The 25,150-nt window shown below is 45.0% G+C and overlaps 1 protein-coding gene across 1 annotated transcript in view; it reads left to right on the top strand.

Annotated features, from left to right (window-relative positions):
* LOC115807370 (cAMP-specific 3',5'-cyclic phosphodiesterase 4D-like) overlaps nucleotides 1-25,150 on the top strand; it is a 110,542-nt gene that overhangs the window by 71,720 nt on the left and 13,672 nt on the right. Inside the window, exons 2-6 of the mRNA XM_030768314.1 lie at nucleotides 11,857-12,048; nucleotides 13,660-13,722; nucleotides 18,487-18,523; nucleotides 19,375-19,451; nucleotides 19,687-19,736. Of these exons, the coding sequence (XP_030624174.1) occupies nucleotides 11,857-12,048; nucleotides 13,660-13,722; nucleotides 18,487-18,523; nucleotides 19,375-19,451; nucleotides 19,687-19,736 (419 nt within the window). The remainder of the gene's footprint in view (nucleotides 1-11,856; nucleotides 12,049-13,659; nucleotides 13,723-18,486; nucleotides 18,524-19,374; nucleotides 19,452-19,686; nucleotides 19,737-25,150) is intronic.

Here is a 25,150-nt window from a genome sequence, read left to right as displayed (position 1 = left end):
GACCTCCTCAGTGTGACTTGCTCTCTGGGCATAGTCGTCATTACAGTGCCTGACTCCGGGCCTTGAGTTTGTATGGCTACACAGTCCCAGGGCCCGGCTCTCTGTGGGGTTTTCAGGAGAGATTTGAGTGAACCCCTTGAGCTGATGCCTGTGGCCCAGTTGTGATGGAGGGAGAGTTTGGCTGTCATACAGCTGTATGCCAGTTGTATGTTTGACCGAGTCTGGCCAGCCCCGGTCAAAGTGTAGCGTGTACTCCAACGGATCATTTAGTGGACTTAACCAAAGCCTGACTTCTGTGTGCAAAGATAAACGTAGCAATCTTCTGCAAATGTATATGGACTGTCAACGTTTATGTGCACTTAATACAGATTGATTTTAAAAAAGAAAAATCAATGTGATGTGGTTAAGGCAACTCCTCCAGATTATTCTTTAGTACTCAATTGCTAAGGCTCAGTAAACATGACTTATATCTTAGAGCTTTGATTAGTCAGATAATGACACTTCCAGGGTCGAAATATTGTTATAACTTCTAATCTATCAGATTGCAGCTTTGTCTGGATTTGAACAACACCGGGCCCCAAAGACCATTTGTCCTCAGCCTTAAACACTTAAAATGAAAGCAAGACAAAGCTTGAATCTTGGAGAGAGCTGTCATCTTGGCTTAACAGAATCCACGGATCATTATATGACCAGTAGAAAACTTTAGCGGTTTTTGCAGCTGTGCCCACCCTGTATAACCCTGTCCTTGCACGACAGTTATCTCCAGTGATCTTAGAGGGAGGCCTTTTTTTTGACGTCCAAAGTATGCGAAAGAATACCTCAGTAAGCCTGAAGCTTTTTGGATCAAAGTGCTGCAGGCTGACGAAAGGAAAACTGAATTGTTTGACTACCTTCCCTGCCGTTAAGCAGCAGAGTTGATCTGTTATGCTTTTGGGTTCCATGGCAACAGACGGAACAGGAAATATTGTTCAGGTGTGAGGAGGAACTGGTTCAGTTGAGTATCGGCGCATCCTAGAAACCCGATATTCCTGGCAAGTTCAAGAAACTGAAACCGACAAGAAGTTTTGTTTCTAGGCGAGACGAAGACACAAAAAACAGGTCTTGAAATGAACCATACCATAAATGGCCATCGCAGCCATGAACGACTTGAATATTTTTGAAAATCTGAGGGCAAGATTTCGAATATGAACTGCATTCGAATAAACGTAAGAATAGTCTTGAGCTGGAAAAACGGCAAGGAGGAGTAGGAAAAAATTCCAGAGTCAAGAATAGAAAGACGTTAACAAGGCAGTATATTTTCTTTATACGGTCAGCAGCTCGCGGATGTAGCCTCACATAGTTTGCTACAGGAAATGGTTGGAAGCCATTGCGTTTGCCAAAGAATGTGTTACTTGCTACTAACACACAGGGTGCCCTTTGTGCATGTTCTGTTCACACTTTTGAATCATTATTTTTTCATTTGTAAAAGGGGCAAATACATTGAATTGTGCAAAAAAAAAAAAAATTTGCAAGAGGATTTTTCTTTTTCTTTGTTTTTGTTTTTTTTTGTAGAAGTGTGCTCAGTTCACTTAGATGTTCATTGAAACATTGGAACCCATTGATTCTAATTTGGGCAGGGATTGCCCCAAACATTATGAAACAGGCCAACAATAGCCAGGGCTCATCTGTCCACCTTTAGGATCACAGAGAGATTTTAGAAGGCTGAATCAGAGAGAGAGAGAGAGAGAGAGAGAGAGAGAGAGGCCTTATCCGAGAGAAGTCCCAGGTTGAACTTCATGTCCCTGAGTCCTAATAAGATTAAGGGGAAAGGAAAAGAGTTGGGGGGGGGGGTGAATGGAGGCCAGGCCAGAAGGAGTTGTTTAGCATGCTTTGCTTATGTGGAAGGGGTGGGGAAAGTAAGACGCTGTAGACATCAGGAAGAGACACTCGAACCACACTGCGTGGTTCAGACTCAAGCTTCTCTCAGGGAGGGACAGAGCTTCAGTGCCCCCATGGATCTACAGTGGGATCCCACGGGCAAATTTATTGCCCCCGGCATTAGCGCAGTCCGAGGAACAAAGAGAAAACGCCTCCTCAAATCCTTCAGGTAACCTCTCTGCATATGCTTTCCTGTCTTACTGCGGTAGAAGTACAGAGCTAGTTTTCAGCTCCCTGAGCTGTCACTGGTCTGAAACAGCTGACTAAGCCTTTTTTTAATACAGCATATTCAGTGTGTGTGTGTGTGTGTGTGTGTTTGTATCTATGTATACATGTGCATGAGAATGAAGTGGTGCCAGATTGTCTTCTCAGTCCTGCTTCCATAAGCTCTGAATGCCTTAATGAGGTGAGCTGTGAGGTACATAAGCCTTACCCCCCCCCCCCACTCCACAATCAATTATCATTATTATTATTTTTCACACTCACATTCGTATAGAACTGTTCTAAGATGTGTTACCACAGTTCCATTTAAACACAGGTCTGTTTTGTTTTTTTTTTCGCCCCAGGGGGTCAAATTCTCAGTGATTTAAATCACATCTTTCAAGGTAAATGTTGTCTTTCAAGGTAAATGTTGTCTTATGTGAACAGGAAAGAAGAAGATTGGGTTATTGGTTATCTGCGTGCATAGTTGGGTGGATATAATGATGCACTGTCTCTTGTTTATGTATTTATTTATTTATATTGGAGAAGAAACTGTTTGTCATTTCTGTGAAACGTTCAGTGAGAACAGTTGCAACAGAGCTGAGAAGTGTCTTGTGTGTTAGAGGAAAAGAGAAGTTGTCTAAAAACGAGACGGTCTACCGCGGAGAGACGAGGCGGCGTGTCATCACTATTTTACAGTAAATGCATGTCTGGGACTGGGTGTCAATGACATTTCTCTCCTTTCTTACTGTCTTTGACATCAGCTCCCCCTCCGTGATTGATCAAACATGGTAACAAAACCACATTATAGACGATGTGGTATGTCTGGGGCACTGACGAATTAAAAGAGAGAGAGAGAAAAAAAAAAAAGATCTGTTATATTGAAACAGGAAGTTGCTCTTGTCACAGTTTGGTTTTGAGTTATTGCTCGATGTGTTTCTCAAGTAGACCTCAAGTATTACGACAACATGTATTTGCATTTGGTACTTGATGCACTAGTACAGTAGTAGGTCTTCTGGAGTTTAAACATGGAATTTGTTCGAATAGAACAGAAACCAGCCAAATTAATCTATGACATTACCATGTAATCTCTAAAATAACTTTTTCACCTATATTATCACAAGTGTATAGCCAGGTGTAATCAGCTTGTGGACTGACAGAGATGCTATGGTTTGTGCTTGTTTTAAAGCAGTGTTGTTGTTGTTGCTTTTTTTTTTTTATCAATTTGTCTTTCCTTCACTGTAATTCAATAAGCTGGACTGTTTTCCAGTTAAGTTAAACTGTGAAACGGTGATTTCAGGCCTCAACAGCAGAGGGCGTTGTATTCTCTTTATACGGTCAGTAGCTCAGGGACATGGCCACAGGGCTGCTCGGGCCAACTGACAGTGTTATCCACAGTACAGAGTTTAAACTTTGTCAAACTCTGCTGTGCTGGGACACTTTAATAAAAGATTTGATCTGCCCTTTAATGCTAAAAGGCCTTTTCAGACAGTGACCTGTAAAACACTGCTGTGATAGCCTGCTAACGTTTTAACTTTTATCCCGAGCGTGGCTAGAACTATGTCGTGCTGGGTGAAATAAAGCTACCACGTTTTGTCATGTGACCCTGGAACGCAGTCACTCTCCTTTCCTCCTTCTCTCCCTCTATACATCCCTCCAGAAAAAGCTACAAATGATTTACGCTTCAATACTACCCACAAGGCAAGTATGTGCAAGCTGCATGAAATCATCTTTGAAAAACTCTGCTGTCCGCACATTTTTTTTTCTTTTCAGCCGGGGTATAAACCACAATTACTTCACACAGAAAGCCAGGCAGCAACAGCACTGAGAATAGAAGATACTCAGTGTACTGCTTATCTTACTTAAAAATAGAAACTGTAATTATTTTTTCCAGCAGTTATTATGTGTGTGGTGTAAACTCATTAGCCGATGTATGTTCTGAGCAGCGTGTTCATGGCATGCTTGCTTTATACCGGACTGTTGTCATTTACTGACCGTTTGTAAATTATTTCCCAGTAAATTTCGGTGTTCTTACGGAGAGTGTTATGTGAACGTAACAACACCTGTGAGCGTGCAGCGGCGCGCGTGTTTTCCTGCGTCTGATGCGCGCTTATCCTTAGCTGATAACATTTTTCTTCCCGTCCTACTAAAGTTCTGTCTGTTTTTATTCACGATTTAAGACGGTTGATTTAAGTAGTTGTAACAAACCATTCTATTTTCCCGTCTCTGTTTCTTTCCTTATATACTTGTAAGGCTTTTTGAAACTTTAGCAAATCTTTAAAGGCTGTGGTCATGTGATTACCTTAAAGAGCGGTGCTAGTAGTTGTTTATTTTTTTTTTGTTTTGTTTTGTTTTTGGTTTTGGTTTTGTTTTTTTTTTCACTTTAATCGTTGGTGTATTCTTGTGTGGAGCACAGATGGCCAATCTTTTGCTCCCGTGAGTTGGTGCCATTATTTTGATAAGGCATCACGCTCCATCTGAAGTAATTACTTTAATTAATCTGCCTTTTCGCTGACCCTGACTGTTGTCTGTCTGGCGCCGTAATGTTGGATAATGAGGGAGCGCTCTTTGCCTTGCCGATGTTTTAATATTGCGGGCGCTGGGATGGCCCATGCAGCGGGCAGGCAGGACTCAGATAAGGGTAGAAGAGTTTAGAGGTGGAGAGAATGCTGCTGAAAGCTTCTGACGTCGGTTCCTGCCTTATTCATCGCTCACTCGCCGTTATTAGATCAGATACGGTCTGCTGGAGATCGCTTCACACACGCACACACACACACACACACACACACACACACATACACACGCGCATAAACCGTCTCTTCGGCTGTACAGGAATTCAGAGGTATTTGGTTGGAGAGAAGGAGCATTCGTTCCTTCTCATGATGCATTCACTCCTTTACAGTGTTACACCCTCTGAAGAGGTTTACGTTAGAGTACTCCATTTAACTGCAGCGTACTCAATTTAACTAAGGCTGAGAGCATGTGTGTAAAAGCTGTCTTAAAACAGCTCATGGTCATTTTAGACAGATGCAGAGGCATGCTCTCTCTCTCTCTCTCTCTCTCTCTCTCTCTCTCTCTCTCTCTCTCTCTGTCTGTTTATTTGTTTGCCCCCCCCCCCCCCCCATCACCCCTGCCCCCTCCCGTTTCATTTGTGCCCGTTCCTCTTGGCTTGTCATGGTGTCAGAGCGATCACGTTCAGAATTGTTTTGCGTGCGTGCATGTGTGTGTGTGTGTCTGTGTGTGTGTGTGTGTGTGTGTGTCTGTGTGTGCGTGTGTATATGTGGCTACATTTCGGTTGCCCTCTGTGCCTCAAAGCGGTACAGAAGTGGGCTCTGACGCTGTCACCAGCTGCAACCCCCTCCCCAACCCTCAGCCCCCTCCCCTCCTTCATTCCCCAGAGCCCTTAGTGCTCCCTCCCTAAGATACAGCACAACGCAGACAAACACGTAGACAGGGCCTTCAGGGTGCCCCCCCACACACACACCCTCCATTCCCGAGTCACTAACTGTCCAGAGAGCAGAGCAGTGAGGAAAGAGGAGGAGAGAGAGAGAGACAGTGGAAACACGAGAGTGGCTCCAACAAGCGCTCACTCAATCCACAGACAAAGAGAGAGAGAGAGAGAGAGAGAGAATGCGCAACGAATAGCACAAAGTCAGAGTGAAATCCAGAAGCTGAGAACAGGAGAGAGAGAGAGAGAGAGAGAGAGAGATAGCAGTGAAGGGGGAAAGGGTGAGTAGTTCATAGTTTGCTGGGCTCAAAGCTGGATTTACTGCGAGTTCCAGAGGAGGGGAGCTCCTCTGTGAGCATGCGGTGCCTAGCCTGAGCAAAGGATCAGAACAGACGTGAAGTAGGGGAGACCGAGAGGTGTCAAGGAGGAAGAGAAAAGCCCGCGGTTCAACATGAGCATAGTTCTGAAACCGCGGTCGCGTTCCACCAGCTCTCTGAGGAACACAGAGGGAATCTGGTAAAGTTTTTTGTTTCTTTTTTCTCCCTCCTTCTCTCTCTCTCTCTCTCTCTCTCTTTGTCATCTCTTTCTCTCCCTATCCCTTTAAACACCTACTCATGTCTTTAACCAGAATCTCTCTGTCTGGAGTCTCTGTCTATGAATATTCAAATTCACGTAGCTCATGATTTTTCCTGTGTAAAATATTGAACGTGCAGATTTACAGTAGGCGGTGATTGGTTTTAATCTGTGGTTTAAAAGTTTGCAGCTTAAAGTTTGGAGCCGGCTCTGATTTTTGCAGGGGATGTGATGCTTCTTGTTAAACTGTTTGTCTTATTTTTGGACAGTTTAGGGAACTAGTTTGTTGTTACGTTTGTCGTTTGTTTTCTCTCTTGGATTCCTGAAGTGCAGTGGTGATGCTGGGTGAAGTTAGGCAGCTGAAGGCATAAAAATATCTTTGACCAAAGAAAGAGATGCCTCTCTCTCTCTCTCTCTCTCTCTCTCTCTCTTTTGACTGCAGTTGGTTTTTCTCACCCTGCTTAATCCTGTCAGTTGCACAAGGACCAGAATCAAGTTTCATATACATGAAGAGGGAACAGTCTCTCTCTCTCTCTCTCTCTCTCTCTCTCTCTCTCCCTCCCCCTGTGGCTTTACATAGGATTTTTCTCTCATTCTGTTTCCTGCTGTTTCACACCTTCTCAGTCTGTCTTCTTAGGAAAGTCCTTCCTCAGTGCTATTCTGATACATGTCAGCAAATGAAACAAAGGACTTATCCCCACTGTAATAAAACAGAGGACAAATGAACAGTCTTATCTGTGTATTGCACAGCTGAAGCTGGACCTGATCAGTCGTGCAGCATGGGGAGTTTGGAGCAAAATCTGTATAGTAATCACTTCTGTGTAGTGCAGTACTAGTTTGAAATGTGGGAGTTGTATGAGCATGTGTGTGTGTGTGTGTGTGTGTGTGTGTGAGTGTGTGTGTGTGTGTGTGTGTGTGTGTGAGTGTGTTTGTGTGTGTGTGTGTGTGTGTGTGTGTGTGTGTGTGAGGGAAGCGTTCTAAAGCAGATGCACCAGTATGCTCCAGTTCTCTCCATATGGCTCATTGTTCGCGTTAGCCAGGCTGAGAAGTTGAGTCCGTCACTGCCTTGACCTGGAAACAGATGACTTCTACGCCATAGAGTAGTGTCAGCTCGGACCACGTCACCAGACAAGCTCTCTGCACTCATGTTTTGCTCTCCCAGCTCTCTCTCTTCACCAGAGACCTATCTGGGGATGACCTCTGTCAAAGTGGGCCAAGGGCATCTCTATCTCTCTCCCTCTCCCTCTCCCTCTCCCCCTCTCTCTCTCTCTCTCTCTCTCTAACTATAACTTTCTCTCTCTCTCTCTCTCTCTCTCTCTTTCTCTCCTGTCCTCTCCGTGTGTCTTCATCACCTTTATAAATAAACTCTTTTGTCGGCTCCTTGCTGGCAGTCAAGGGCCAGGCCACCCTCAGCCCAATTAGACTGGGCCCTTCAGGGGGCTCCTGGGCCCCCACGGTGCGTCAGTTCTGCGTGCGTCTTGCCGAGCGTGGGTCACGAACGTCACCGGGGAGGTACCTGCAAGAGTCCAAACTCTTCTCCCTTTACGTCTCTCAGGGCTCACGTGACTCCGCCTGCACAGTTTGTTTGGATCTGGGACACGCGTGACGTAAAGCCACGCACATGACGTCAGGGAGGAAAAATGATGGTATCTGGTCTAGATGGAGCGTTGTGTGTGTGTGTGTGTGTGTGTGTGTGTGTGTGTGTGCGTGTGTTTATGTTTAAGATGTAGTGTCTTCATCTCAGCGGAGAGCGAGAGAGAGAGAGAGAGAGTTAGTTTACACTTTTAATTGATCATGCTGCAAGAGCCCTAGTTCTTCAGTAATTGTCTGAGACAAAATGTTTATAACACAGAGAGTTGTGGTTTTTCCTTTTAAGTACTTAAAACCTGCAATGCCTCACTCAGCTGTATTGACCGAACGGTTTTTAGTGAGATTTGTGTCTGTTAGTATACTTACTAATCCCAAAACAATTCAGCGCTTTCAACGCCAAATTTGCCAAAATTTCAAAACATGATGCCTTGGTCTCATTAGTAAACAGCCTCCTTTTGTTTGTGCTCTTTTTAAGGGGGGGGGGGGACTTTGTGTTTACGTAAGAGGCTAATAGACAAAACCCAGCAAATGTTACAAGAAAAGCACGAGTCTTAACTCAGCCCCTCGTTCCACCTGGCGATCATGTGTGGAGCATTAGCAGGAAGTCGGTCAGAAAGCACATTCTGTGTCAGAGATGTTGGGCATCAACGTTTTTAAAAGTGTTGAAAATAATAAACAGGCACGATGATGACTTGAGGTAGCTCTTTTGTCTTTTTTGAACAAAAGGTAAAGTATACAGCAAAAGCAGAGAAGAGGTCATCAGAGGCACTCAGACAGAGTCTTGATGGTGGAAGACTAGACCACAAGGTCTCACACACACGCACAGATATACCCGTGTAGCCAAGGGCCTTTGACCTTGACGCCCATAGATAATGAGAACTTCTAACCTGTGGGGCATGTGCGTGAGAGGAGTGACAGAAAACAAATGCATGTCTAACACATTCCATTCACTTAACAAGATATAAACCTGTGATCGTGTTTTACCAATACACTAAGAGTCCGGAGATGTCCGGTGATGGTCAAAGTATTCAAAGTATTCAGCTAGGCCCCACAGAGGTGGAGGGGAGGAAGCCCTGCTCCGGCCCTCATGTGTCACTGTATGGACAGTGATGTGCCGGTGAAAACAATACTGCATATCTGCTTTCTTCCACATGCTTCTCTCTGCGTTGTTCGCCCCAGGGGAGATCACAATACACTGGTGCAAACATTATTGGCTAAGTCTCCAGTATCGCCACTCCGCCGGCGAGCTCTCTCGCTCCGGCGGAGTGCCACCTTTCAAACCAGCACCTTTGTGTGATCTAAAGCAGATTTGACTCCTTTTTTTTTTTTTAACTGAAGTCTAAAAAACAAAAGGGTTGAAAAGAAAGGAGAAGCGTGAGTTTATGTTCGTGTGCGTGTGTGTGTGTGTGAGAGAGAGAGAGAGAGAGAATCCGTCTTTTTGCACGTTTGTGGTTGCATGCGTAGCTTTCTCTGCGTGTGTGTGTGTGTGTGTATGTGTGTGTGTGTGAGGTGTGAGAGAGAGAGAGAGAGAGAGAGAGAGAATCAGTCTTTTTGCACATGTTTGTGGTTGTATGCATAGATTTCTCTGCGTGTGTGTGTGTGTGTGTGTGTGTGTTTGAGAGAGAGAGAGAGGGAGAGAGAGAATCAGTCTTTGCGTACATGTTTGTGGTTGTATGCGTAGCTTTCTCTGCGCATACGGAGTAAAACAGAGAGAAGTTCATAGCGGTGACCTTTCTGACCCCTTGGCTCTGTTTTTGGAAGAGGACCATATCGGTTTCTCGTTGTTTGCTCTCTGACTTGTGTGAGGCACAGTGGGGCATTTAGAGGTGCCACAGATCTGCCAAGCTAATCAATTCCTTGCCTCAGGAATTCCTCACGCTCATTGGATGCGTTCAACAGAGGGAAAATGCCGGCTCGTTCTGATCCGTACTGGAAGCTAGATAATGTAACCGTTAAGCCAAACGCTGTAAATCAAAGTATTCCATATCTGAAAGACAGGGACAGGGGATTTACTCTCAAATCCGTATCAATAAAAGGCCCCCGTTTACGGGAGGACACTTCACAAGTTTATTTTTACGCCTCCGCTTAGTGGCGTGTATTTACAGAAGCAGAGGGTTGGCTGAGCGTTAGGGCCCTGGTTTTTTGGAGCGCGGCTGTCGCCTCAGCGCAGACAAAGACGGATGAGCTGGTTCTTGGCTGCCCTTTTGGGCCATGGGTAGGTAAAGAGAGAGAGACAGAGAGAGACAGAGAGAGACAGAGAGAGAGAGAATTGGGGTTGGGTTTGTAATTCTACACTACACAGCATTTGTTTCTCTGCTTCAGCAATCAGGTGGGTCTCAACAGAGCTGCACTGAAGACAGGTCAACCCTGCAGACAAAAGCTTCACTCTTTGTACCGCTGCTCTCACATCACAGGCCAATAAAGAGCATTGTGTGGCTCCTCTCTTTAAAAGCACAGGACACAACCAGCTTTTAACGATGAGGTTTCAATAGCACTCTCTTCTTCATCCAACTGAACCGAATCTTTCGGCCTGAGAGTCAACGAGCCGTAGGTTGTGAACTGTGTTGCGAAATGTCACATGTAAGAAACGTCTTTTACATATTAATTAATAACACACGGGACACTTCAAAAAGTGCTTTATATTTTTAAGAGAAAATGATATATGGTTTATTTTCTGGAACCTTCTCAAAGCTTTAAAAGTTAGAAATAAGAAGTAAGGTCAGTAATCTGATAGAAGCCACAAGATCAACATGGCTAAATGGGTGATATTTCTGGACTTGGGTGTCCGTAGATTGTCACCTTGCAGAACCGTTTTGTCCTTTTTAGGCGTGGAATCGGGAATCGAAATGGGATTATCTGTAATCAGAGACTGCAATGTGTCATTGCTCTCAGAGTTGGGTTTTGACCGTCCCTGGAGGTTCCTGGTTTGTCTCTCTTTTCCCTGGAAAGTTTCTTCTCCAAGACTCCAGCTGTGAAATGGAAAATGTATAATGCGTATCGTAATTTACCGAGGCTTGCAGTCAAGTTGTTTTGATCTGTTGAAACAGGTTTTTTATTTAACGCCACTTCTAATAACAGATACCTGTGGATTTGGAGGGTTTCCAACAAGCTAGAGCTGAACAAAACACACTAACCTGAGAGAGAGCTGACATACAAAAAAAAAAAAATTCTCATCTTCTCTTAGCTCTCGCTTTGATTTTATGCCCATTTTATGGCTTGGTAAACCTTGTCTCCGGTACAAGGCTAAAGCTGGTTTGAAAATAAAGCAGCAGCAGTGGACAGTCTTTCAAGTCAGCGGTCTTCCTCCGTGTGTGTGTCGTCACCATGAGGCGAACTCAGCGTTGTGAGGGAGGAGATTAGCCGATTTACGTAGTGGGTCACCTGCGAGTCATCAGGGAAGGGCTTAAGAGGGATCAAACCCGGTGACGATCCCTTAGGTACGGAGCGAGAAGACGTCACCCGAAGGGGGGAACCCCTGGGTTTCCATCATCTGTTTTCGGTTGAGGAGGGATTATTAGCATATAATCTGACGTGTCAGGCAATCCCCAAGACGCGTAAAAGCCCCGCCCCCTTCCCCGCTTAACTCAGCTCTGGGCCGGTAAATGAGGTAAAAACCCGTTTTATGACTGGTGTGAAGGTTATCTGCCTCTGAATACATTTGCATCAAATCACTCAGACACAGAAAGAGAGAGCAGTCATGGTATATTGGTTGGTATTTTCACAATTTGTTTGTCTGTTGCTGCTAATAAAACGGTAATAAAATGGTGTTTTGGTGTTGTCATCTGTAAGGGTTGTGTTGTGTAAGGGGTTGCCATATCTCTTGAACACAGTTCATTCTTCTGAAAAGTTCAGCTTCTCAGTTTACACCAGCTGGTTCCCATAAATGTGACACTTGGTGACAAAACATTCATGGGCTGACAATAAATTCTGTCATTTTTATTTTTATTCCGTCGTTTTCTTCCCCTTCTTTTGCAAAAGCAGCCTTTTTTCTTTAAAACTCATCATTCATCACCAGCTCATAACGTGCCCTCTTTCTTTTCTCCTTTCATCTCTCTCTCTCTCCCTCCCTCTCTCTCGCTCCCTCTCTCTCTCTCTCTCTCTCTCTCTCTCTCTCTCTCTCTCTGTAGCTTCGATGTTGACAACGGCATGTCGTCAGGCAGGAGTCCGCTGGACCCCATGACAAGCCCAGGATCAGGACTCATCCTGCAGGCCAACTTTGTGCACAGCCAGAGGAGAGAATCCTTCCTGTACCGATCAGACAGCGACTATGAGCTGTCGCCCAAGTCCATGTCCAGAAACTCCTCCATCGCCAGTGACATGTAAGTACGCAGAGAACGCGGCTTCGTGAACACCGGCGACCTCACACGGTTCTGTTTCTTCCTGTTCTCGCTCCTGACCCGGTAGACCACGTTCCTTAAGGAAAGGACCAAACCCCTACCTTTTGTCTGCTGTAATGGTACGGTCCAGCTTAAAACTGTTAGTGAGTACACTCCTAACATAATGCCTCCACACTTAACCTAAAACTGAGTTCATTCCATGTCGACAAATTGTCTTCATGGTCATTGGGTCATGTGCGCTGATATATTAGGGGGATTAAATGGAAGTTTTTTATTTCTTATTCCCAACCCCCACCCCCCCACACACACTCAAACCAAATAACGAGGCCAATATCAAACCAGTATTAAGCAGCTATTTCAGAATTACAATTCTGAAGAAGCTTTTAAGATGCCCTTGAGAATAGCCAACGATCATCAGGCGGTAACTGGAATGTTTTCTCATATTCAATGCCACAGTCAGATCTGTGCTGTGCTATGCTGTGGGAACAGAACCTTTTGGCCAAAAATCAGTTCTGGTCTCTGAGCACTGATCTAAAGCTGGTTTTCAAATTTTAGTTTTGAGTCAATGGCCTCATGAACTCATGTGCACTCACGTCCCCAAAGCACACTGAGATTAAGGACAGAAACAACAGGCAAGTCAGACCTGTGAAAAATGTCAAATATCTGTATGGTGAAGTAGAGGTCATAGCACCAGTCTTCTCTGGAATCTGCCTGTCGGAATCAAATCACTGCCCCTTAATGCAAGTGAGTATGAGCGGTGTGTGTGTGTGAGTGTGTGTGTGTGTATGCATGTGCGTGCATGTTGTATGCACTGGTGTTTTACTTCCACATCATTCTCTCTCTCTCGCTCTCTCTTATACACCCATACACACACACACACACACACACACACACGTTTGTCTCTCTAATGTAGTAATGCCTCAGGTGCCTGCCTCTCTCTCTCTCTCTCTCTCTCTCTCTCTCTCTCTCTCCCCCCCCCCTCTCTTTTTCTCTCTCTCTCCACAGTTCTAGTCAGTAATGTAACAGAAGGGTGTCCTATCATACTCTTTGCTCTGTTGCGGCATCCTGTACATCATTCCTCGGAGAGGGAGGAAGGCTTTTATTCCTGTATTATTGCTGGAAAATGCCGCTTGTGCGTCGACATTTTTACACGCACAATGTCGTTCTTGCTAAGTGTTCCTCATGTGAATCATTTTAGTCTTTTACTGTTGCACCATAGTCTAAATCCTTAGACTCTGTAAAAGCACCGGCTATGGGAATCTCAAAAATAAAGCCGTCTGTGTTCTTCTTCTTCTTCTTCTTTTTCTTCTTCTTCCTCTTCTTTGATTGGCAGGTAATGTTGTAACTGTGAGTAAATCAAAGTCAAAGGTTTCTCTGATTGGACTCCAGATGAGCACATTAGTGTTTGATGATGCCGAGACCTCCTGGTCTCTCAACACAAACAAACACACGCGCACACACACACACACACACAAAAGGCCGAGTGTCACACGTCTGAGACCCTGTGCGTGTGTGTATGTTTGTGTGTGTGTGTGTGTATGTATGTGCGTGTGTGTATGTGCGTGTGTGTGATGACTGTGTCCTTGTCGATAGGAATAACCACCTGCAGAGGCCAGGCCTGGTCTCTCGGAGGTCTGAGCCGGTTATTAGTGGAAAGTAAGTGAAAGCTCTGGCCACTGCGTCTCTGAGAGCAGATTTTTAGTCGTGCTGTTACGAAGGCATGCTGTGCTTGTTTCGTTTTGTTTTTTTTTCTCTCTCTGCCTCGCCTTGCTTCACACTACACATAAGCATCTCGATTTCACATGCATTGAGAATAACAACAACAACAACAGCAAAACTAAAACCCCACCCCTTTCCCTGTTAATGCACAGAATGACCATTCAGCACGCCCAATCAGAAATAGGCATCGGGGACATAGACTCAACGGGCCATGGGCTCGTTCTTCTCCTTCTTCTTTTTCTTTTTTTCCTTTTTTTTTTTTTTTTTTGGTTTTTATATTAGTATCACTTGTCCAGAGTCAGCGGGCTCATTTGAATGGTTGGAAGTTCTGAGCATTAAAAACACTGAATTCTAAATGTGTGCACAGGCTCTGAGGGGAATGTTGGGATTGGGGAAGGGGGCGGGGGAGGGGCGGGGTTTGGGACTTGAATGACGACAAAAAGCTCCAACCTGAGACATGTCACACTCACAGCACGTCTGTGTGATGAAACTCCATCCTTGTTCTGATCTTACATTGCATGTGACACCAGATCTGCCGCAGTAGAGACTCCTTTTTCCCTAACAAGACCACCCTCCACCCTGAATGATTTGCGTTGAGTTTTCTGAGCACCGTTGACAATAACGCTCAGGCTGATTTACGTAGTTGTTTGAGATGCAGTTTAACACTTCTTTTTTGTTTTTGTTTTTTTTTAAGAGGACGAGAGATTGGTGTAGAATTTGCATTGTGTTTGGCTGTCCTGTCAATCCCCCCCTGCCGCCCTACGAGTAACCCCGACTGTTTGGTGTCGGCTCGTGACTTAAAACGACACGTGTGACTGCCACAAAAGTGCAGCTATCTGTTTCCAACAGCAGGTGGGGACAGACTTCAAATCACGTTGCTGCAAGTTTTGCCTTTAAGAGAAGCAGCGGGTTCCTTCTTGGATCGGACGCCTCGGCCAAAACCGTAACGCGGGGCCCCTCCGCTGAAAAAGGCTGTGGCGTAATCGTGTTTATGTGAATAACAGGAGAGAAGATAGTGCATAAGTTCGATGCTGACGCTGGAGAAGAGGCCGCTGTATCACAGCGGATGCCCGCAGCGATTGCTTGTCCTTCTTTTTCTCCTCTTTTCGCTCAGACTCTCCGAACCTCTTCTGCCTGCCCGTTGAAACTCGATGAGGCTGTATGCATAATGCAGAGCCCCTTTGGGAGATCGGGTTGAAACCTCACCCCTTTCAATCCTGGTACCACGCCGCTCGAGGCACGGGCAAAAAAAAGAGAGGAAATATCGGATGAATTCCTGACATAACTGATACGACCGGAATCGCTCTTTGGGAAGTGTGTGTAAAAGGCTGTGGCAAACTGAGCCTGCACAAAAGCCTTTTCATTATGGTTATCAAATGACTTACCCGGGCAGTGTTAGTTTTCTGTATCACAGGGAGCGAGGGACTTCGTAATGCTTTTATTTTTATGGGGAACGCTACCCAGAATCCTTCACCTCAACCTACTCCAAATACTTTGGCAGCATTCACTGGAGGTGTGGTGCAGAGCCCTGATAACTGTCCCAGTTAGCCATAGTTAGCTTGCCTTTCTCTGTAGCACTGTCAACAAAGTGCTACACACACACACACACACACACACACACACACACACACACACAGGCACGTACTTATTTACGTCAGTTAGGAGAAATGCACTCCAAGTTTACTCATACACTGTACTGTCATCTGCCTCCATTTGCTTGTGTTAACTTTTTAGAGTGCTTTTGTTACACTCTTAGTATCCAACATTTAAGGGTATTCACCCTGTAATTTTAAAACTACAACTTACCACAAAGAACAACAACAAGATGCCAGCAACAGTAGCAGGTATTCTAAAATGCCAACGGTTCTGATGATAGGGAAAGTGCAGTGTTAGCTTGGTTCTGTGTGGTGGCGCTGTGACAGGCTTGAGATGAGTTGGAGTCTCTTGGTGGTTAATGTTATTGTAAAGAAAGCAGGGGTTGTTTTTACGTGGACTGGCAGAGCACTTGGTCTATGTTTAGACTACTTTATGTGCCACTCATTCCATACTTGTCGTGCGTTGGAAGGAGGCATGTGATACCAGACGCTCTGTGCCGTTATTAACCTTTCGATCTCGGAGTGTGTGTGTGTGAGAGATAGGGCTAGCGTTTAGTGAACCGCCCGTCAAACGCGCACACACACGTGCGCCCGCGCACAAACCATCCGCCGGCTCGGGGTCTCTCTTTCGGACGCGCACAAAACACAAACACGGACCATGCGTGTAATAGGACGATTCTTCAGCGTGCCCGACGACAGACGGAGACGGTACGTTAAAGCGTTTGTGTCTTTGGGGGATCCGGAGACCTCCTGCTGCGTTTTTTTTTTAACCCTCAGCACGGCTGAACTGAGCCCCTTGCTCCACAGCTTGTCTGCTCCCCCCCCCCCCCACCACCACCGCAACCACCAACGCATCTTCCGAACGCCCGCTCCCCCCCCTGCTCTGCACCGTGCACTAACAGCTGCTGAAGTCCGCTCTTTCCCGGCTTGGCTAAAAAGCTCTGTGCCCTCTTATGTCTGGGCTCTTTGAATGCACTCTGCGTTTGGGTTCATGCAAGGTTCTGTTGGCCCGAGCATGTGTCCGGTTGTGGCGGAATGTAGCATTTTACACGTTACGAACGAAACTTGAAGGCATTCGATAAGAGTATCTCTGAATTTCTTTGTTTGTTCTGTACTGTTTGTAGCCTGAGGTGTTTTTTTTTTTTAACAGAGGTACTGCTGAATTGCCCTTTTAAGGTCATTGGTGATTGACATGTGCATGTTTTCCTTATGTGCGTTTCTATGACAACGCAGACACACCTCTAAACACCATCGATCTGGTTCTGTATCTTTTCTCTCTCCTTTGTGCTGAAATCTGGTTCGTGTCTGTTGTCTCCTTGGCAGATGTTTTGAAATCCAAAACTCTTGTTTAACATCTGTAAGTTTTTGGCCACGGACTATAAACAATCATCAGTTTTAAAAAGAAGTAAATATTTTTTGGAAGCCATGGAAGCTGCAGCGGGCAGTCAGTTATTTCAAAAAACTATTATTCTACTTACGTCTTGGTCTGTGCCCCAGACGTAAGGCTCCATTCATACAGTCAAAACTCAAAACACCGAAATAATTTAGAGCGCCTTGAAGTGAAAATTCAACTTTCAGTTTTTTCAGTTTTTTTGGACTAATTCTCTGTCCACGTGGAGGTTTTGCATCTGTCTGCACTGACAGATCTTCCATCTCTATGCTATTCCTCACCACTTTAAAGCATTTTTACCGATAACTTGCGTCTAAAAACTTGTATAACTAAACGTTCAGTTAAATAATTAAGTGAAGTACAATTGCTGGAAAATATGTTTCAAGTCTGAACAAACACTGCAGAATTGAATAACTTCATGATTTATTGTTGTTCATTCAGAGGATATAACAGTAGACACAGCCTCTCCCATACTAAGAACTTCAAAACGACGGTAACGAGGAAGTTCTTTCTAAATTTAATTACTGCAAACATCACTGATGTGCTGCAGCAAGGATTCCCAGACTGGCCAAACAAGGGTCCAGTAAAGCTCCAGATTAGCAGTGCGTGAGAGAAAGACTTAGTGAAAGATGGGATGGGACGAGGGGGAACGCTCAGAGTAGCCTGCAGCGCTGCGGCTGTAACCCCGTCTTTGTAGACGTGACCTTTCTGAATGTAAAGCTGAGCAGCAGACGTGTGCAGGACAGCAGTGCTGACAGACAGGACCGACCCGTTCCCAAAGTCCAGAGATCACTGGAGCACCAGACACCTTCCAGCAGCACGTACCTCCTCAACAACTGTTCTGTCTCTATCTCTCCCCCCCCCCCCCGCCTTTTCTCTCTCTCTCTCTCTCTCTCTCTCTCTCTTGCTCTTATGTCTCTGTCTGGAGAATGTCATGTTACTTGTTCTTGTGTATCTAACACTAAAGTGTATAGTTGTGTTTGTGAGATGGACAGCATTAGGGTTGATATGGTGTTTAGAAAGGACACTGAGTGTTCGGATAGGACAGCCTGCGTGAATCTCGGCGTTCTGTTGCCAGAATGGAGTGGTGGATGTTTACTTTTGATTTTATCATAGACTAAAGGGCATGAGTTGAGTTTGAATTCCGTGTCATGTTGCATAAAGACACAGAGATATGTGCCATGGACCTCGTGTTCCTGAAGAGGTCCAGAGAAGCGTCTAGAAGGAAGACTGCTTTGGAAACAAGTCAAACTTCAGTGGTGGACCCCCCCCCCCCCCTTCCTTTCCACATCGTAGTGCTAGTTTACATTCACGAGCATAAGAGCATTCAATTTCAGCAGTTCACACCTCCTGCATTGTCCCTTGTTCCACAGACAAACCATATCCAAATATCTTTTTTTTTCTTTCTTTTCTTTTTTTCTTTCCTGTGGAGTAAATTTCTCTTGCGTTTATCGTAACACTCGGATTCATAACAGTTTTGATTTACCATGGAAGGTTTGGAAAACTGGTTCCTTCCCCAACATTTGTTTCTCTTCGTGATATGGTTCTTTTGTGGAAACAAATGCATGCAACATTTCAAACCTGTACTTAACACAATAGGAACACCACGTAGCCCCCCTCTCCCCCCCTCCCCCGAATGGTGTTAATCAGTTTCAAAGAGTGTTTATATATCTCTTTTTTTCTTTTTATTTACCTGTTTTTGTCTGTTTCTTTCAGCCATGGGGATGACCTGATTGTCACGCCGTTTGCGCAGGTTAGACCGCTCCTCTTAAACACATATACTTTACATGTGTAAACCCATACACTTTACACGTGTAAACCCATACACTTTACACATGTAAACCCATACACTTTACACGTGTAAACCCATACACTTTACATGTGTAAACCCATACACTTCACATGTGTAAACCCATACACTTCACACGTGTAAACACATACACTTTACACGTGTAAACCCATACACTTTACACGTGTAAACCCATACACTTTACACGTGTAAATCCATAAACTTTACATGCATAAACACATACACTTTACATGTATGAACCCATACACTTCACATGTGTAAACACATACACTTTACACGTGTAAACCCATACACTTTACACGTGTAAGCCCATACACTTCACATAGGTAAACACATACACTTTACACGTATAAACCCATACACTTTACACGTGTAAACCCATACCCTTTACATGTGTAAACACACACTTTTACTGCACAGACTGATAATAAATGTGTCACTGCAGTTTCAGCATCTTTAGAATTTTAAGTCAAAATTCTGACTTTTCAAGGCAGCTCAAATTACTTAAAAGTCAGTTTTGGTTTTTTTTTGGCTTCTGGAGAATGTGACTGTTTGCAGGTGGGCAAATAACCGTGGGACACAGAATTATTACTCATATATTACACTTCTTCATCGTTTCAGATGTTTGCTTGTATAATTATCATGTAACAAAGATTTGATCCTCAAGATATTCTGTTTTTGTCTCTCTGTTTCAGTTTTTGTTTGACTTTTGATGTGCTCTGGTTTTGGGCAAGAACGAACGACAGCATTAAATTTTGATTTTGAATGTATATGATCCATTTTATCATTTGTAGGTGCTGGCAAGTTTGAGAACTGTCCGAAATAATTTTGCTGCATTAACCAACTTGCAGCAAGACAGAACCTCGAACAAGTGAGTCTGTCTCTCTCTGAGTGTGTGTGTGTGTGTGTGTGTGTCACAGAAAGATTGTGTTTGGGTTGGGGTCGTGTGTGTGGTTGTGTGTGTGTGTGTGTGTGTGCGTGTGCATTCATGTAAAAGGGAGTGTGTGTAAGTGTGTGTCTTTGCATAAAAGTGCTGCATTCTCGCAGGATACAGAGACAAACTATCAGTGAAATGTCAATATCTCTATTGTCCTGTTCACCCATAGACGGTCTCCCATGTGTAACCAGCCGCCCATCACGAAGGCCTCGTTTACGGGTAAGACTACTTCTACTCCTCATTGCCTCATTGCCTCCTCCCCACTATCTGACAGTACTTCAGATCAACGTTTCTCAAACTACAGCCCGCAGACCGGCGCCGTGGAGACTGCCAGGTCCCCACCCCCTTGGCTGAACTTCCTGCTTTGAAAATAGTAACATTTTATTCAAGATTCTAGGATATTAAGCGTTCCCGCCCACGAGAACATTCTAGAATCTTGAATAAAATGTTACTGTTTTCACCTGGTGAGTGACAGAGGCACTGAGCATACTTTGACTGGTGCAGCGGCAGGGCCCTGCGGACTGGCATTTTCCTCCTTGGTTTGAGAGACGCTGCTTTAGACTGTGACCTGTTCTCAAAATGATTTAACAGTAGTTTACATTGTCGCAAACACGTTACATGTCAGCTAGTCTCAAACTTCTTAAACAGTGCTTTAGTTCAGACCTGCCGCAAGAATTCGTCAGTTTCTCATCCCTTTCCTTAATCTGTAGCTTTGACTCATGAAACCAGTATTTGTAACGTGACCACTGTTCCAGTGTCTGTAGTTCATTCATTTGAGTTTCATATTTGGTCATATCCAGGTTCTCAGCTGCCTTTAGTGTAGCCTCATCTCACTCTGTTTTGGTGCCTGGGTGCTTGTTGTTCCTGCCGTGGACCCTAGGGAGAGACAAAATGCTTCTCTGACGCTATATTTTCCTCTTCTGCTGCCCCCTGCCAGCCAATGTGAATGTGGCTGTCTTTTTATCTTTTCTTATTTTTTTTTTATTTTTTTTTTTTTAGCCATATCTTGGGAATGCGATGAATTGTGGTTGTTGGGTTTTTTTTGTTTTTTTTTTTAGGAACGCAGATTTGTATTCTTGCTTATTTACCAGTCCTCTTGCTTCATTTTCAAGTATCGTGTATTGGCAGTATGAATGGACATTAATCCCTAAAAATTCATTGTGAGTGGAGTCTGAATATGTTGCTCTCTCCACAATCAAAAGAATGCATTATTTTGGTCTAAGCCTCTGGTTTCACTGGTCATTCTCTGGTGACACCACTTAAACCAACGTGTGAAGATGTTTAGACCCAGTATCTGCTGTGCACTCCCCTTAAGCAACAGGATAATGCCCTACACATGCTCTACGCCTGCGTCAGCATTATGCTGTGGTCTGCAAGATGATCCCGTCAGATCACACACACACACACACACACACACACACGCCGTCCCCCGGAGAGACGCACAAAGATCCTCAGCCGCAGAAGTCTCCAGCTGCATGCGTGTGGCGGTATATTTACCTGCACGTACAGAGTGCCCATGAGGTCGTGTCACTTCATGTAACGTTCCTGTGAAATCAGAGCGCCCCTTCATTGCGCGGGATGTTGCGGCGCGCTAATGGCTAACCGCGATCCTCGAAAAACCCGGGCAGTTTACATCCATTACCAGGCTCAATCAATGCTGTTCTTGTGCTTGATGGAATCTGTCAATAAAGACTGATTAAGCACATTTTAAAGGTGAGCTATTTATAGAACCTGCTAAGAATAAAGAGGTCCCACCCCCCTTGACCTGACAGCGTTGCTAGGCAACCGTGATGTTGGGATGTCTGGAAAATCGCGGCGAGATTTGATAATCTCGCAACGGCAGCCAAATGAAATGAAGGGCTTTAGAGAAGGGCCCGCTGGCAGAGACGTCTCCGTGGTTACAGCTCGTTTTTGGTTTTTGTTTTTTTTTAGAGTGGACGAGTTTGTCCAGCTGTTTCTCCGTGGCTGACGGCTAAACGTTTTTCATTGTTTGTGTGTGTGTGTGTGGGGGTATGTTTGGGTGAGAAAGAGTGTACCCAAGGCCACTGGCGGGGGGGGGGGGCGATTGGTGAGGTGTTGCTATGTTGTTCAGGTGCTGGCGCACACATACGCTGTAAGGCCAATGCCAAGCTCCATGCGCCACGAAATGCTTGATCAAACGTGTCAAGTGTCACGCATGACTATTTTAGACCTGATTCGTCTCTCGGTCTGTATGTTTATATCACTTCAAACTATTTGGGGGGGGGGTGGCACTGGCAGTCGGGGAAACTGAGCAGCTCAGGATGTTCCTGAATAATCTGTCCCGAGCGTGACTGCTTCAGCCATTTGGACGTTTAATTATAAGGTGGTTTTGTGACGTCTAGGATACAGGATGCAATGCTGTTTCTTGCTGGCATCCATAACTGAATAAATGCCATTTAGTATCACATAACTCAACGTAAGCCAAACAAGACTTTGAAGTCAGGCCAGACTGGTGAGAAGTGTTTCAGTGACTGGGCCGTATCCCAGTTTCACTTCGGGGCCTCCTTTCTTTGCCTTTTTCCTTTCTTAAGGAAGATTCTGAAGATTCTGTAAGGCACTCGTGTTACATTTGTATGATGTTAGCTTCAACACACTCAAACCTGACGGAATTTTAGTAACTTTACTATAAAAGGCCACAAGGTAAAGGAACCATGTGAGAGAACTGGAACAGGGCCCAGTCCTTGGAATGCCTCAGATGCTTATTTGACGGGGGTTTGTTTAACAGAGGTAATTGTGCAGATGTCTGAGAGGAGTAGTTGCAGACCTTTTGTCCACCGAACGGGGGGTGTGGCACAGGCATGCTGTCTGTCTCACGTTGTCTCGTGGAAGAATAACTTGACTAAAGGGTCATAGTTTAAAAGTCTTTGTTTTGGAACGTCTGCGTGGTTTAGAATGTTTTGAATGCAGCATTCCATTTTCACCAGCTGCAATGTTCACAGTAGAGGATGGACTGTTTATTGTTTATATACGAGTTTGTGTTTACATGTGTGTGAGAGAGAGAGAGAGAGAGAGAGAGTGAGAGAGAGGGTCATTGGAAGTCCAGTCCAGAGTTTGGATGTAGCCTGGCTCTCCTCTCAGCCGGAGCAGTCTCAGAGGGGCTGGCCTCTGGTGTCGCACCAAACACGAGAAGAATGCGATTGACGTCAGAGGAGATGTTGTCAGCAAGGACGGCGGACCCCTGCTCTTCAAATCTCCACTGAGTAAATGCAAGGCCCTTTGAAAAGAAAGAGGGAGAAAAAGGGAGAGAGAGAGAGAGAGAAAGAAAGAGAGGAAGGGGGGAATGTCACATGATGTGATCAGCTTTTTCTATCTGTCTCTCACATTTGCTTCTCTTTCTCTCTCTCTCTCTATGTCTCTCCCCCCCATGTTGTCTTTGACACACTGTATCATATCAGGATTTTCTCCCCTGACCCCTGTCACCCACCCCTCCACCCCACTCTCTCTCTCCACTCATTATGTTGAACAAAGGCAGAGCTGACCTAGCATGGAGCACTGCTCCACAGTGAGTAAAACAAGGCTAAGGAAACACTGCGCATGGCTGTGATTTCACACACACACACACACGCACGCACGCACACACACATACACACACACAGATTCATGCACGCAAACACACACACACACACACACATTCCGGGCAGCTTGCTGAATGCTTTTCAGAGTGTCATTCAAAAGGTTACACCATAACAATAGAACAAAGGCTTACGGGCAAGGGATTTTGTATGCCACAAACGTAAGCATAAAAAGGGGAGGCATCCTGCTGAAGGGTTTACTCAATATTCCGGATTATTCATAGCCTCTGTGCGTATGACAGAATAACTGCTGTCACAATAGAATCTGTCAACACTGTTACGCTTAGTCAGTGCACTTTGCAGTGCGGGTGTCTCCTTTTTTGTTTTCGTAAGGGCCAGCTGAAACAGCCAGTGACGCACTCCGGCCTGGGGTTTAAAATGCCCCGATCAGTACTGCAGCCGCCGTCAAAATCTGGGATTACTCCGAAACACAAGCGTGGACTAGGCGAGCAGAGCGGATGCACCACTGCATCATGCCCCAGTGAGGGGTTTTAATCTGTAGGAATAATCTGTTGGAATTAACCCACGCGTAATCCTTCGTGGCGCATTGCCAAGAACAAATATGTATTTTTTTTTATGGTTACGATTTCCACCGCCCACCAGACGTCAACCCATCCACTAGGATGGAGACGCTGAAACGTTACAACAGTCAAAACAGTCTAAAACGTTGTCTGCAGATGTCATTACTTTTATGTAAAATAATTCTTTTATCTGTTTTTGCATATTAAATGATTATTCTATGTCCTGAAACATTTAACACTTGTCAAAATGCTTCAGACGTATGTCTTTCCCCCGAGGAGTCCCTGTATCCTCCACATAGGTCTGTGGAGATTGTTTATTTTTATATTTTAATATTCATATAATATTAAACAATAACATCTGCTGAGACGTGCCTTCCAGTCTAACACCATCATCATATGTAGATATCACTAAAGTATTAACTTGTAATATTTTTGTTGGTCTTAAATTAATTAAATTAATTAGCATCACATTCAAGTTGAAGACCTGAGAACATGAGGTGTATGTTTGCTGAGGGTATTTCATGAGAACAGAGAGAGAGAGAGAAGGAGAGAGAGAGAGGCATCTTTGCTCTCTGTTTCGCGTTGATTAACTCCAGTCCTTGACTTCCAGTCCGGCTTTTCACAATGCCCCTGCGTCGTGTCTCCAGCTCTTTAGGGTTTGTGGTTTCATAGGAAGCCGCTCGTGTTTGTGTAAAGCAATGCCTCCTAAGTCATGTCGCTCTAGCTAAGGCTCTGCTCGGCCCTGTTCAGAGGATGCGTGTTGTTTTGCGTGCGCGCGCGCGTGCGTGTGTGTGTTAGTTTGGACAACACTGGCGTGTCAGCGTTCCAGGACCACTCAAATAGGAAAGAAAGTCATCGGCTTCTGTCACGGATCCATATGGGGGTCTCCTCCGTCTGTGGAAAAGGGGGGCGGGTTACTGGCTGTGGAGGATAGGAGACGCGGGGGGGGGGGTTTCTACTCTCACACTACTCCTTTGTTGAACCAGTGCTGACAGATGAGCTGATTCTCCTTCCAGCTCCTTCTTTTTCTACAGATCATCCAGGAGTTTGGATGGACCACTGTTAAAGCCCCGTCTGTCTCTGATCTGCTTGGGGGAAAATGGATGTGTTTAGGCAGACTGGAGCATTGCTTTGTATGGATCGTTGAGAGCTTCCCTCTGTGTGGGATTACCGGTGCATGTTGTCGTTTGGTTTGTTTTCGTTTTGGGTCCTGCAGACCATGGATGTCCAGGGCTCTCTCTCTGCTTCATTGGACTAACATCAGAGTGTGACACACGCACCAAAGCTCTGTTTTTTTCTCTCTCTTTTTTTTTTTCTTTTTTTCGAACTCCTTCACCGTTGTAGAGCGCGTCAGAGACTAGATGGAAGGGTTTTAGTATTGGAAGCAGCAAGTCCTTCGTCCTTTTACCCCCCCCCCCCCAACCCCCCGCTGTGACTCATAGGGGAGTCCTTTTCACCCCAGCATGAAGAGTCACCCATGCATGCACACTGGGCATCCAAACATGGCTGTCTATGAGGT

The sequence above is a fragment of the Chanos chanos genome, chromosome 3 (genome assembly GCF_902362185.1).
Source record: "Chanos chanos chromosome 3, fChaCha1.1, whole genome shotgun sequence".
Lineage (NCBI taxonomy): Eukaryota > Metazoa > Chordata > Actinopteri > Gonorynchiformes > Chanidae > Chanos > Chanos chanos.
The sequence above is the reverse complement of the archived record's forward strand: the minus strand, read 5'-3'. Positions and strand labels throughout refer to the sequence as shown.